The sequence below is a fragment of the Schistocerca nitens genome, chromosome 3, assembly GCF_023898315.1.
Source record: "Schistocerca nitens isolate TAMUIC-IGC-003100 chromosome 3, iqSchNite1.1, whole genome shotgun sequence".
NCBI classification, from domain to species: Eukaryota; Metazoa; Arthropoda; class Insecta; order Orthoptera; family Acrididae; genus Schistocerca; species Schistocerca nitens.
In genome coordinates, this window is record NC_064616.1 from 380,991,640 (window position 1) to 381,006,478 (window position 14,839).

The 14,839-nt window shown below is 40.5% G+C and overlaps 1 protein-coding gene across 2 annotated transcripts in view; it reads left to right on the top strand.

The window, feature by feature from the left end:
- Positions 1 to 2,171: 2,171 nt before the first annotated feature.
- The window catches only part of LOC126248319 (liprin-alpha-2-like), a 136,150-nt gene continuing 123,482 nt past the window's right edge, over positions 2,172 to 14,839 (top strand). For both annotated transcript variants that reach the window (XM_049949208.1, XM_049949207.1), the window contains exon 1: positions 2,172 to 2,710. In XM_049949208.1, the coding sequence (XP_049805165.1) occupies positions 2,462 to 2,710 (249 nt within the window). In that variant the 5' untranslated portion in view covers positions 2,172 to 2,461. The remainder of the gene's footprint in view (positions 2,711 to 14,839) is intronic.

A 14,839-nucleotide genomic window follows, 5' to 3' on the forward strand; every position in this document is an offset into this window, starting at 1 on the left:
AGTTTTGACTATCTAGTTTGTTATGAAACAACAGTTTATAAAGATTACACACAACCTCAACATGCCACTAACACTCAATAAAGGTCAGTGAGACAGCAAACTGCTGATGAGTTGATAATAAGACTGACAGAGACCATTAGCAGATCATCTACAGCATCTGAAAGTGAAGGTGTCAGTTGGTAGGAGCTTAATTCCTTGAACCAGTAGATTAAGCATGTTTTTGTGCTCACCTGGAAGAATACTACCTGCATAGGTAAGTGATGAGGTAAGTGTTTTACCTAGGCTATAAGTTACAATGTTCAAAAATTCAAAATTTGATTTTAATAACTAGCTCTTCTTTGGGAAAAAGGGTGTAAGTCCAATTTCTACAGTAAACAGGAGACACTTACATCCTTCTGCCTGTACATATTTCTGTTTGTGCATGTTGCCTCTAAATGGAAAAAAAAATTCATGGTTAAAGTATTCAAAATAGACTTATCCCCTACTGCTCAAATAATGTTGTCACTATTTCCTGTAAGAGTCATGTCATCTCTGATTTGTTCCTATTGCCTGAAGAACAGCAAATTTTCCTCAACACTTATCTTTTAAAATTGGAAACTATAAATATGCATTTTAATAATAGTCATCAGAGCAAATGTCACAGATTTTGTCATTCAGTACAATGGAGAACCGAAACGAGATACACATATGAAGAATATTATTTGTTATGTTGTTTGTTGTTTTGCAACTTGCTCTTGATTTATATTCAACAGGATCACATAAGTGTTACATCAGATTCTATTGAGAGACTTAATTACAAAGGAAGCTCTCACTTAAATTGTGGATTTTATCTTCAATACAAAATTGGTACACACACACACACACACACACACACACACACACACACACACAGAGAGAGAGAGAGAGAGAGAGAGAGAGAGAATATACTACACTACAAAAGTGGCAAAATTTTCCATGAACTGCTAAATGTTTCAAAACGTTCACTCTGGTTGGAAGTATTCCCATCCTCTTAAGTTATTATGCTACACTAATCTTTAATTGGGTCAGCCTAAGCTGTCACATACATACACAGCCCTTAGTGACATTTAACAGATCCTGCTGCTTTCATTGCTGATGTATACTATGCAGAGGCAGAAACCTGGTCCATCCAACTTTTTTTAGTCTCTTAGTTTGTAGTAACTCTTATGTAAAGACTGCTGCATACTCATTGCACAAGAATGCAACTGCAAATATGTCCTGATAGCTCGGTGGTGATGGAATTTTGGGTACCTCATGTTCCTAGGTTACTGTACGACAGGTGTAGTAGAATATGGAGGGATACGACTGTGAAATTCACTGAATGATTTCACCCTACGTAAGAAAACACAAAACTAATGTAGTTTTTTAAGTTACATTCCAGGTTCCATATGAAGTTCCACACAATATTTTTTGAGCAGCAATGCAGAGACGAAGTAACCTTAATCATTAGTACGATTTGTATCACATATCTTCAAGCACGAGTCAGTAGCTGACACAATTATACACAAGAAGTGCAGAAAACAGCTCCAATGTTGAGATGTGTGTGCAGTGTGGATACTGGCAATCTTCATGTGTACAGTATACCAATAAATTATGAAAGAAGTGCCTGTTCGTGCGCTAACAAGTTTTGAAATGTGTTATATCCGAGATAATCCTTGTTCAAATTCGCCTTAAATAAGCACATTGAAATACCGTATGCTATTATAACCTTAATGGGTTAGGGCCTGTTTCAATGTCACGCCAATGCATCTAAAAGTAACATTAATATTTCAAATGTTAATATAATGTTACTATCCACGTCTATTACAAGACACATTATGGCTATTTTCTTGCGTATTATAACGATTAACATTTATTGGCTGTCCTAGTGTGTTTGTTTTTGCTGTACTACTATTAAACTTGCAAAGGTTTATGCAATTGACTTATCCGTCGCAAACCAGTTTATTTAGCTCTTTAATTGTAAAAAAAAAAAAAAAAAAAAAAAAACGCCTCAATTTTATGACAATACTAGCCACACATCACACTTCTTACGGCGCGATACCAAGCAAAGACTATTCGCATTGCTTCGACTTCTTTCAGTCATGATGCTCAAGTCCCGTGACCTCTCGGCGTCTGTCATTTGTGACGTCATGTTTCAATATGGCCGCGTGGGTTAAGGAGTGTAGTTGTAGTAATGGGGTGGTAGGAGACTGAACGTAGGTGTGTCACGCTAGTGGTTCGGCAATAATGCCGATGAAGTATTGCCGCTTCGATTGTTGTGTGTATGATCGTATCTGCAATGAAGCGTTAACAGCCCCGTGTGTCAGTTCTAGATAATATAAATAGCTGCATGTTCTGTAAAATATAGATATTCATTCCGTTAGTGTTGTAGTCCGAAACTGCTCAGTTTCTTGTTTTCCGCTAATATTTACCACTCTTTGCCGGTGCTTCCGAATAAGCAACCATGTGGAATATGATGTGTGATGTGATGCCGACAATTTCGGAGGACAGTATCAGTCAGAGAAGTTCGCAATTCTCTGGAGAAGATGCGAACTTCGAACAGCTTATGGTTTCAATGTTGGATGAACGGGACAAGCTTATGGACAGTCTACGAGAAGCTCAAGAAAGGCTGTGTGAAACAGAAGCAAAACTTCAAGAAGTAGAAAAAGAGCGGGACTCTCTTCAGCGACAGATCTCAGCAAACCTTCCTCAGGTGAGTGCCATCCTAGTGCATGGGGCTATGGAACATGATATGTGAGCCTATTGATTGTCCGTTCAAAAGTCGTGACCGCCATTGTCAATGGCCATACAGAGAAATACAAACTGCAGCTTATATTAGTGAACGAGTTTCATGAAATCATACTTTTCATCAGCTGTTGGCTTGTCGGTAAAGTGGTGTAGTTGCTGCCTCTTTATGGTGCACAATCGCTGAATTTTTATAACGAGCAAAACATAGTGTGATGGGTTGCAATTAAAGTGCCATTGGCGGTTGCAAATATGTATTTTCGTTTGTATTGGCTGCATGGGAGTTCACGGAATTTGAGGTTAGGATCGAACAGTTATTGTGAGTATAGTATCGCCCTAGTTTGCTGCTGCTGTCTACTGACAGAAATTGCTACTGCTTCAACAAACTAGATTATTTCCACTATCATTTACGAATCACTCATTGATATTAGTGTTTATAATTTTTGTGTTTTGCAATATCAACACCATCTTCGCGCCTTTCCGATATATTGCTTTCTATCCTTTAATGTATGTGAAAAATTGCAATGTTTTAAGTTCATTTGTAGAGCATTTCATTCGGCACGTGATGTAGCTCAGATTCTAATGTGTAGTTGACAAATTCGTAATGCGTCTTTACTATTTGTCAGCCATATGAATTTAAATGTTTTAGTCATGTGGCTGCTATTTCAAGACAGGATCTGTAAATATAATAAATGCACTAGTTTTGAAAGCGAGGCCTATTAATGAAAATGTATTATGGAATGGCCTGGCTGTCATGGCTTCTTCAGTGGACAGATTGTATTTACCGCGGAAACTTCGTGCGCATGAGGATGCTTACGCCTGAACCTACATCTCTCTCTCTCTCTCTCTCTCTCTCTCTCTGCCACTGGGATATTTGTTCCATCTTCTGAACTGGCGAGCGAGAGCGAGAAGTGTTATTTTCATGTCCCACACTGAATATAATCATGTAGTATTATCTTCTTGTGTGTATCAACAAGATTCCCAGTGAAAGAATATGCTGTTCTTTTTTTCGAAGTAGTTTGTTTATGTAGTGTTTAAATCATCAGTACCTTTTTTTTTTGTCTTCCTGTAAATATTTTGTTTTGTGGCGCTGACAACTGAAATTTTTAACCTTATTGTTCTAAAAAGCATATATTACTCGCTGGACTTTCATGCACAGCGTGAAAAGATTTTCATTTTGTAGTTATCGTATTTTAGTACCGTATGTATGTGTGTGATTCGCTGCTGAGCATTTTGCTGATAATTCATGTAGCTAGAGAAACTGAACATTGGCGAAACTGGTTTGTTTTGCTTGTTAGAGTTACGAAAAAATATTCCTCAGAAAGATGAAACTCTCGTGGGAGTACTCAAATTTCTGTCACGCTGGACTGAGTAATTTCTCTTGTGCAATGTATACTTTCGTATGCCCTCGTCTGAGCTCTTCCTTCAGTTTGACGTCGGCAGTGTGTTAACAACCATCCATCCGCATATGTTCTTACGAATCTGGGATTAACACAGTAGCGATTTGTTATGAGGCTTATGTTTGCCACCACAAGATTCATAGCTATTGTCAGAATTGCTTTTCAAGCATTTCTAAATTTCTGGTCATCTGTATGCAAGTGACAGCATGGGTACCTAATACATTCCAAAACGCCGCCCATAAAAACGGGATTTTCGGTATTCACAACTCGGGTGACTTTGATAAAAGGGTAGTGCCAAGTGTTTTGGATAGCCCATGGACTAGGGACTACTTGTATATGCAACAGATGAATGGTGTCACTATCCTACAGTACAGGGCCAGAGTATGAATATTGTACACTTCCTCCTGCTTAGGCAGATGGAGCAAATCGTTTGGTTCTTTTTTGCATTTTGATGTGGTGTACAGTGGGCTTGATGGGACTTACGGAGGCACCATTAATTCATGGGCGTTCCTCGGATTTTTTTACCATATTTTGACGTCACCAAAACCGAGAAAAATATTCGAAGACTGCCATGCACAGCAGATGGCTAAAATTTATACGATATGTTCCTAAGATCCAATCTCGAACAACCTTGCAAATTTTCTTCGTATCTTTATCCGTTTCCTAGATACAAGGGTCATAGCTACCCGACTTGTTCATGCAAAATGTGCCCGTAAAATCCGTTGTGATGAAAAAATGTAGTTTATAAAGGGACGTAGCACGGAGAAATATGCTGTAAAGTGTCTCCGTTGTCTGGAAACCCCATGCTGTAGTACTGAAGCGCATGCTAAATCCAATCTCTGGTGTAACGTTAGTTTTGCGTTATTTTAATTTCACATAAGTAAACTATCTAAATTTTACTAACCAATACATTTCTTTTTATATGAGTTATATGCCTTGCTGCAACAGGGAAAGGGAGGAAACCAGCAGAAAAATGCTCCTATTGGAGCACAAAATTTGCGAGTATGTTCCTGTCCATTTAAAATATTTTGACTGTAAAGTGGGAACCACCTGCGTCGTTCTACATACCTCAAAATATTTTTAAAAAATTCCAAAAATTTTGACATATGATCGTAGTCAAGCTTTTTTATGCTGAGAGAGAAGACAGTGGGAGTGGCAGAAATACAGAAAAGTAATAATTACTGGGAGATAGTAGATAGTGGTTATGTTACAGATAGTGAAAGAGACAATAGTAGTGCGAGAGGGGGGCGGGGACGGCACGGTGACACTGGAACGTAGTTGACAGTGACAGAACAGCACTAGGAAGAGTGTAGAGGAGACAGTGCCAGGGGGAGAGGAGAAGGGAGAATAAAGATAGTGGAAGTGGGTGAGAGCAAATGACAGTGAGAGAGAATATATGACAATGAGGAAGGGGAGAGAGAGAGAGAGAGAGAGAGAGAGAGAGAGAGAGGTGGGAAGAGACAGTAGCAGTGTAAAAGGAAGGAGCGAGATTTTAGCAGTAAAAGAGAGCAAGGAGGATGTAGTGACAATGAGATGTGACTTTATTGTAGGACAGAGCAGAGAGGACTGTGGCCGTGACACAGGAGACAACGACAGAGAGAGACACTGACAATATGTTGGACTGAATGAGTGAGAAAGGGGAACTTGGAGTGGTGGGTATGAGTAACTTACATTGATGGACCAGTGGATTTGAGCTAGGGGAGCTTATAGGAGTTTGAGGAGAACCCTCTTCCAGGCATTGAAATGTGGTTTGCAGAGTATCGATGTAGATGTAGAGTTGCATGTTACAAATAAGTGTGAATATGTTCACATGCCAAAATGTTTAAAGATGCTGGGGAAGGGAGAATGAGGCAGCTGGTACCCCACTTTTCAGTCAGCCTTTTAAATAAACAGAAACATATTCGTCCTTTTGAAATCTTCAAGTGTTAATGTTGAGTTTCTTTTGTTTGTTCCCGAGACGGCGTATCAGAAGTTGCAGTGCTGGGTAGCGATTCCAAGTTATTCCGGCTGTATCTTCCATTACAGTATCAACTCTTTCAGTAATAATTTCTGATTTCCTTATCAACCAGTATTTATCAACAGGCATGTGATTAAAAAACTAGTGCATTAAATTAAGTGCAGGCATCGCTGTTACCATCTATCAGTCGTAGGCAATGAAAGTGCTCCGTATCCTGTGCTGAGTAAGGTGTGTTTTGACATCGTACGAATGAGGCCGAAGGTAATACTTGAATATGACCCGAAAAAAATTGTTAAAATTTTGCATTTGTTTGTGATTAATAGTGGTAATGTTTTAGTTGTAACATTTTATTTTTTTGAGACCGTGAAGCGGCTCTCATTAAATAGGTTAGTTTTTAACACCACAGAGCTCAACTAGGCACGGTGTTATGAAAGTTGACATGCACTGTTTTTTCCTTATCTGAGAGCTGGTTTACGTCGTCAGTTTTAAGCACATAATTCAGTCCTACCATGCCATAAAATGCCAATTGTAAAGTTATGTTTCGTGTAAACACATTAGGAGGAACTCAACTCGAGAATCTGTTAAATAACTTATGTGGGTGGGTACGAAATACTGGCAAAGGTTCTAGGAAGGACTACGGGCTAGCGGATTTGACCAGAGTTGCGGAACTGCTAACGATCGATTGCGCTGTAACGACCACCTTTGATAGCGAAAGCATTTAGCTTGTAATTTGACGGCAGACCACTTCGCGATGTGCAGCATGTTCTATCTTCGAGAGACCAGTATAGTAATACCGTGAGGCATCTGAATGCTGATATCCGACTGAGCGCCACTAAATATCAGTGTACAAACAATGTTTTAGGTAGAGTTCAGCTGCGCCATTTTTTTTCTCCTAAAAGTCTTAATGCTATGAATATAACGATTTGTGGCTTTTCGTATGGAGATCTCAGTACATGCGCACAACGAGAAAGGAGAAAACTGTTAAGTTGCTGGACATTAGGCGCTATTTCTCTTACGTCAGATGAAAATTAGTTGTCAGTTCGATAATTTTGTCTTGGAACTCTTCCACTGGTCCACGTTCGCATATATATATATATATATATATATATATATATATATATATATATATATATATAACAATGTGGGAATTGTAGGTCCGCCTTCATGCAAAATACTTGATTTATTCATTCATTCATTCTCCAAATTAGTTTTAGCGACAAATGTCGCCATCATCAGTGGGTTCTTTAACTCCAAAACATTGCATAGTTATAAAACATTGTAAACCTTATTACATATGTGCTGTTGTTTAAATATTGTTTTCTGTGAATATTTTTATAATACCTTATTTACTATTCGTCACAGCATGGTTTTAAGATTGTTGTCACTGTGTGCGGCGTATTTTCTGTGTTTTTCGGTTGCCGTTTCCTCGGCATTCATCATGTCATCTGCAGCTGTATGAGCGGCTGTTAGTAAACAATTACAAAAACGTGAGCTTGTGTGTGTCAGCGTTATACAATTGGGATTGTTTTATAACGACACCATTTCTGAATGTTGTAGAATTGGAACAACACACTGATGTAGGTGTTATTTGTCCCTGAAACTGGTATGGTGAATGAATAAATAAGTAAATGTTTTGCATCAAGGCGGGCCCACAATTCCCATATTGTTGTTAGTTGTTGTTGCACGAGGGTATCTGCGAATATGTAAAAAGAACGAAAGATTACTAGCTTCGTCACTGAGTCTAGTGATACTAGTGTTCTCAACGGGGTCCACTGTTAACTGTCGACAGCATGCGCCAACTCCTTCCGGGAAATGACACGACGGGCTATTGTCGCTATGCAAACCGCTGTTTGAGCGTACGCTATGGTCGCGTGTAAGGCGCTTGATAGTCGCATCGATAAAATGCTTCCTTTATAACGGCTCGACAACTGTTGCATCTGTAGAGGCGACAGACATTGGTATAGCACGCAATTTTAGTCTGCATGTTCATACTTCAATTGGTAGCTAATACATACACCAGCTTGGTGTCGTTTCTTATGCATACTTTGTAACCACTTTTGGCACACACACGAGAGCGTGCTGAAAAGCAACGCCTCCGACCTTTTTATGTAAAAACTCATGAAGATTTTAAAATAAAACAAACTTTATTAACATTCTACATCTGTTCTTCATGTTTACCTATTTGCAGCCCTCTCCCTCTAGAGGGCTCCGAATTGTAGCGTGTAACATGGCGATGTTAACGTAACTACGTCGGTGCTTGAGAAAGGGCGTGCTCTATTCGGTTTCCGAGTCAGAAGAGTTCGTCCACACATTGAGCACCCTCTCCATCAGCGTGACAATGCCAGACCACACATGAGCGCTGTGACACCTGCAACAATCCGACACCCTGGGTTCACTGTCTTCGACCATACTCCACACACTCCCAACTTGACCCCATCTGATTTTAATCTGTTTCCAAAACATAAAGAACACCTTCGAGGACTTCACTTGGATAGTGATGTAGCGGTGCAAGCAGAGGTGAGGTTGTGGCTCCGTCAGCAAAGTCAAACATTCTACAGTGTAGGCATCAGCAACCTGATCTCTCTTCACGAGAAATGTTCGTCGTCAGGGTGACTGCGTTGGGAAATGAATATGGAGACGTGAAGAATAAATATTTAGAATATTAAACCGTTTGTTTATTTAAAAAGCTGTTAAGAGTGTTCACATATAAAATTCGGAGGCATTACTTTTCAGCACGCCCGCGTATATTATGCGTTATCACTTTTCCGATGAAAACAGAAGGAAAGGAGATTAGATGTGTCGCAAAGCTGTGTCACATGAAGCTACAATCGCTAGATAACTATTCTTGACTGAAACTAGAGGAGGGGTAGTAATTCCTTGGTGATCAAAGCGAGAAGTTTGCGATTAATATTAGATTGAGAAGCTGATTTTTCACAAGAATCTTTAAGCTTGTTTCGTATGAAGTTTTAGTAACAATTTAAATATAATGTGTAAGGTATCCATACAAAAGTCGTCTCGGTATCAGTAAGATAACCGATGTTCTGACGAAACTACCTCAGTCGTAAGAGAACTTTCCGCAAAAGGCAAGTCTCCGGGTTCCGGTCCGGTACACAGTTTCAAGCTACCAGGAAGTTTCGAAAGTTGCTTGCTCCCTACTTTAAAATATGGAAAACAATGTTGTTGATTGTTCGAGATTGCGTCAGGTCAGGTCAGCTTATAATGATAGCGTACGTTCGCAGTTGCTGTGTTATTAACTTTATTCGCTCTTAATTCGTGGTGTGATCAGATTTTTCAGTTAGCTAGTTACTTTCGGAAAATGACGGATTATTTATCAGTGAGCATTAGGTAGTGAACAATAAATAAGCATATAAAGGAGATTTAAAAGCACTCGTAAAAACCACGAATGACAGTTCTAAGATTACAATGTACTTTGTATGATTTTGCCGTATACTTTAGTGTTTAGTCGCAACATGCGGGTTCTCGGCATTACATCATATTTTTTGTTTGTACTATCAGAGGTTTGATACTGGAAACGTTGAGGTTTCTTAGCCAGCTGGAAATTGTTTATCAAAATGTACCTTTGCTGTAAGAGTGGGGGAGCAATCAGGTAGTCAGGTGTTACTACCCAAAAAGGGGTGCCATCTAGCAGTCGTCCAATACAATCTTTCGTCAGTTGCTGAGAAACCCCTCTCGATTTAGTGGTGTGAAACTCGTTGCTAACACGAAAGTTATTGCTCTTGATAAGTACCAAGGAAAGATGATTAGGGTTTGTCATGCCGACGACGAGGTCCGTAGAGCCGAAGCGCGAGCAAGAGCAAGGAAAGGATGGAATAGGATAGGGGCCACCTCAAGTAAATTAGGGAAACGACGGAAACCTAAACCTGATTGGCCGGAAGGGGAATTGAACACCAGTCCTTCCGAATGCGAATCCATTGCCTTAACCACTGCACTACGGCCCTCGGTAAGTGCGAAAGATAATTGGCGCTTCATGATTTCTTCCACATAGAAGTCAACATCAGCAGTGCCGTATAACACTGAGCATCATATTGAGGCTTAATCTGTTAAATAGCCACATAAGTAATTAGAAACTACCGGCAGATACAGCGCAGTTTTTACTACACTAGACTCCATTTTGCCGGAGTTCAGTGATATTCCTCGTTTACTACGCATTCCGTGATTTCTCTCAACCACTTCGTCAGCGCGAGTTGCCTCTTTTAACAATGCCACACCTGTTTCTTATTTCATCCTGTTAAAAGAATGGATAACTAGTTTTTTTATGCAGAGAGACGTAAAATTGTGCACGTGACGAAAAAAAAACTGTTGACGACAACTTTAACAAGGTGCAACAGGGGTCAGTCTTGTCAAATACCGACTTCAACAAGAATTGCCCAGAATTCTGAGATAATGCAATGCGTCCACAGAAGATATAATTTTTAAAACACTTACACAGCTTCTCAGATGTGCTAGACCCAGATGAAATCGGATTAACAAGCGATACCGCGAGAGATTACGACGACAGGCAGCGCAGTCTCAGACTGGAATGGCAGAAATGTATAACAGGAACGCTGCAAAATTAGAATTCACAGGCACGTACGAACAACAGTTTTGTAACACTTATAAAATAGTAGGGAAATGTCTTTGGAGCATAATCTACTTAATTTTCCAACATACTGCTTTCATAGGGACCATGAAGGTGAATAGTCGATACAAAGCGCACAAGCAACAGAAACTTCTCACGCTTCATCCGTTAATGGAAGTGGAGAAAACCGAAATATAGGGTGTAACACGAAGTCGCCTTCGCTACGCACTTGTGCGATTTGCAGAGTATAGATAGAAATCTATGTTTGGCAGCTAATGATGCCACTAGTCATCACGTGAAAATACGTCAAAACCACAAATTACAAACATTTGTGCACCATCGAGGATGGTTCACTACGGAGCAAATAGATTCCGTTACCGAAATGTAAAGATGTCGACCACGGAGTGAGAGCTCTGCAGGCGAAAGTAAATGAGAGCACCCTCTAGACAGTGAATATCACTGCTCAATATTTCCTAGTGTTCAGTAATATTGAACGTTCTGTCTCGGAATTTCAACAGTAAACCTCTCCTTGGTACGATACTACTCTCGTGTAGCGTATGCCACTAGATTTTATAGAGCATCTCCGTTACGCTCTCGCGCCCCCTAAACTCTCCCTTGACGAAGCGCGTCGCTCATCGTTGGATCTTCTTTCTCTCCCTCTCCTGTTAATCGAATCTGGTAAGGTAAGGTTCCCAGACTGATGAGCAATACTCAAAAATCGATCGACCAAGTGGCTTATAAGCCACTTCTATCGCGTATGAGTTACATTTCCTTAACATTCTGCCAGTGTCTCTGAGCCTGGCATCTGCTTTTCCAGCAGTTTGTTTCATGTAGTCATTCGACTTAAGGTCGACCCGGATGGTTACTGCCAGATATTTTACGGTAGTTACTGTTTCTAGCATTTTGTCACCTAGTGGAATTGAACAGTAGTGGATTTGTTCTCCTATGTATGCGAAATACATTACATTCGTTTACGTTCACGGTCAGCTGTCAGGCCCTGCACCAGTTATGAGTCTCTGCAGGTCTTCCTGCAAGTCGCTACAGTCATCTTGCATTGCTGTCTTCTTATAGACAGCTGCATCGCGCGAACAGTTTCATGGAGCTTCCGACGTTATCCATGAGCTGCATATATAGTAAACACCTTATATCATTTTCTATGGGTACTCCGGAAGTTACCATTACATGTCGATTTGGCTCCGTTAAGAACGACGTGTTGAATTTTGTCTACACACACACACACACACACACACACACACACACACACACACACGAGGGAGAACTCGAACCTCCGTCGGGAGGGGCCGCGCAGTCCGTGACGTGACGCCTCAAACCGCGCGGCCACTCATGTATTTCAGCGGTAATGGTTACGTGGCAATCAGGCACCATATCGCACCTTGACTGGCCCGCAAGTCACTCGTCTTAACCCCACAAAAAATGTCTGGAAATGTTTGCAAAAGCGGACGAAACGTAGCACAAACATCCCTGCAGATACGCAGCTCCACGAGATGTAATCAGCCTTCAGTGGCTTCAGCTTGATGTGACACGCGTACAGTAACTAGTATTCTTTCATCATCATCATCGAATTGAGGGCATTATTAAGGCTAAAGATGATGTTAAGCGGTATTATCCTAATTTTTCCTTGGGGACGACTATTTTTTTTTTTGTCCTATATGCTTACATTGGAGGAGATACTTTCTAACACAGCTGAATGCACTGGATTATTTTCATGTAGGTGCTTTGAAATTGTTGCCAACACGACACAAAACTTTACAAAACAAGTTGTATCCCGGTTGAGTTGCTCAAACAGGCCAAACAGCCGTTTCTTCAATGAAATTATTGAACAGTTCCTGCGCGACATTGTAGCGCTCCTCAAGAAGAGTAGACTCAATCTCAGTGGCAGTCGTCTTTCCCAGTATGTCGTTTAAGCAAACAGACCCTTTCAGTATGTTTTAAATTCGGGTACAAATTGACAGGCAGTGGAATAATGACCTCATAGTGGAACATATCTTTCACGAAGCGAGTTCTACGGAGAATAGTGAAGCCGTCTAATAGGAAGGAGACACTACTAACGCCACAATCCATAGTGTAGAACAAACTACTTCAAAATTTTGCCCCCGATGCTGTGAGCTGTCAGAGAAAAGGAAGAAGATCAGGTCTTAATGGCTCATCGACGATGATGTCATTGGAGACTGAGTTCCGAAGTTCTTGGGAAGCGAATCGACCGTGTCCTCTCCAGAGGAAACATGGATCATTTGGCTTAATCGATTTAGGGCAGCCACGGGAAAACTAAGTGTGGATAGCCGGACAAGGATTTGAAATGTCGTCCTCCCGAATGGGAGCTATCAAAGAACAGCTTTATGTAACGGGCTGCTTCTTTCCATTAATGCTGATTATTGTGTACACCCCCTGTTCGCCGCTATTGTGCCTGTATGTTTCACACTATGTGTTGTCTTCAACACACTCGCGGGGAGTGAATTCGCCGCTTTTCATCTTGATACTAAATCGCGACTCTTTATAGGACATACTCGTCACAGGTGATTGTATCCCCATTTAGGGCTTTAGGGTCACATTAAAGGGCCCATGTGCGCAACAGCTATCTTAACGCAGACCACTGTGAACTGTGTATGGATTAGTATTGTGGGGTCTGATGGGTGATTGCAAGTCTCGCTGTTGCTGAGATGTAAACTGCGAGCAAGAGATAGTGATCTTTTTTGGCTTTAACAGCTCATATGTCCGTGGCCAATAACGTAGCGAAGTTTTCATCCTGAACTCTTACGTTACTGAATGTTATCCGAAACTAAGAGCATAGTCTTCACATGCTTCGAATGTGTTTTTTCTCGCACACAGTTACACTCAAAGGTTTAGGGGACAGACTGTGATACTTGATGTTAGTCTTGTTTACTATTGTATGATAGCATTATTTGCCGACATTCGGCCTGTTGAAGTTAATTGATCATTAAAGGAGTCGCCGTCGGTGCACTGTATCTGTAATAAGAAAGATTGCAGTTTTCGAGCGGCGTGTCGTTGCAAACAAACAGTAAAACAGGCTGTCGTAAGAAAAGTAAGGGCAGTAAAGGTGGTGTTACATACTGTAACTTAGGTCTTACGTCCACCTGTGGCAGAGCAGCACTCTTGGTTACCACGTGACACAGTGGAACAGGTCGTCAAGTAAGTTAGCGAACTCTAGCGCAAGGGACCTCCTTGAGCTTATAGTCTAAGGTGCCGACTCACTTAGATCTTCTCATCGATTTTCCTAATAAAATCTCTATTTACTATAATTGTAAATAAACAAAGCATGTTAGGATTGTCACCCCATATCCGTGCACAGTTATTTTTAATCAAAATTGTTTAAGGTTTTTTCGGTAGTTAGTCTTATGAAGTTTGTTAAAGTTAATATAAATCAAAAGTAAAATGTGTCAATAAAACGCCAAAGTAAGTCTGTCTACCTTTTTCCAGATAACGATGAAAGGTTGCCAGGTGCAAACAGATAAGCCTGTAGGAGTAAATTGCCTCATCGAATTTTCATATACAGTCATAAAGAAAATGTAGATAACTTTATTGCGAACACGGTGGTATAGGGTTGCTTTAGCAAAAGTAGGCCTATATGAGTGTTGTCGCGATTTTACGTTTCGGTAACTGCGAACGAGAACATGGCTCGGCGGAGGAAGACTGGCTGTAAAAACCTATGCGGTAGAGAAAGACGTTGAATAACAGCTGCAACTGAAACAGTTGCTAAGTAAAAGAGTCGGGCGTGCTCATTTCTTCGTGTAATAAAGAGAAATGAACGTTTCCGAAACTGCTGCTATCTCACAAGCGCAGTGCGAGCGAAACTTCATTGTTCGCGTGACTTCCGCGCAGTAGGGCCTATGTAGTATTTGCTAAGCTTTACTTGCGTATTTCGCTGAAAATTAGTAATAAAAGATTATTTCTTCTGTGATGTGAGTGATAAAGGAATACTTGATTTCGACATTGAAACATTTAAGTCATTTTTTAAACTTATTATTCCGAAAAGAAAATGTGTTTTAAGTATGACGATATTCAGTTAACCAAGGAGTCAGTTAAATCCTTAGGTTAGGTTAGGTTAGCCAGACCTACCGATTTGTTGGGAAGTTGTAAGAATTATCGTGTTACGGAAGTTTTGGTGAAGTTCTTAGCCGGTTA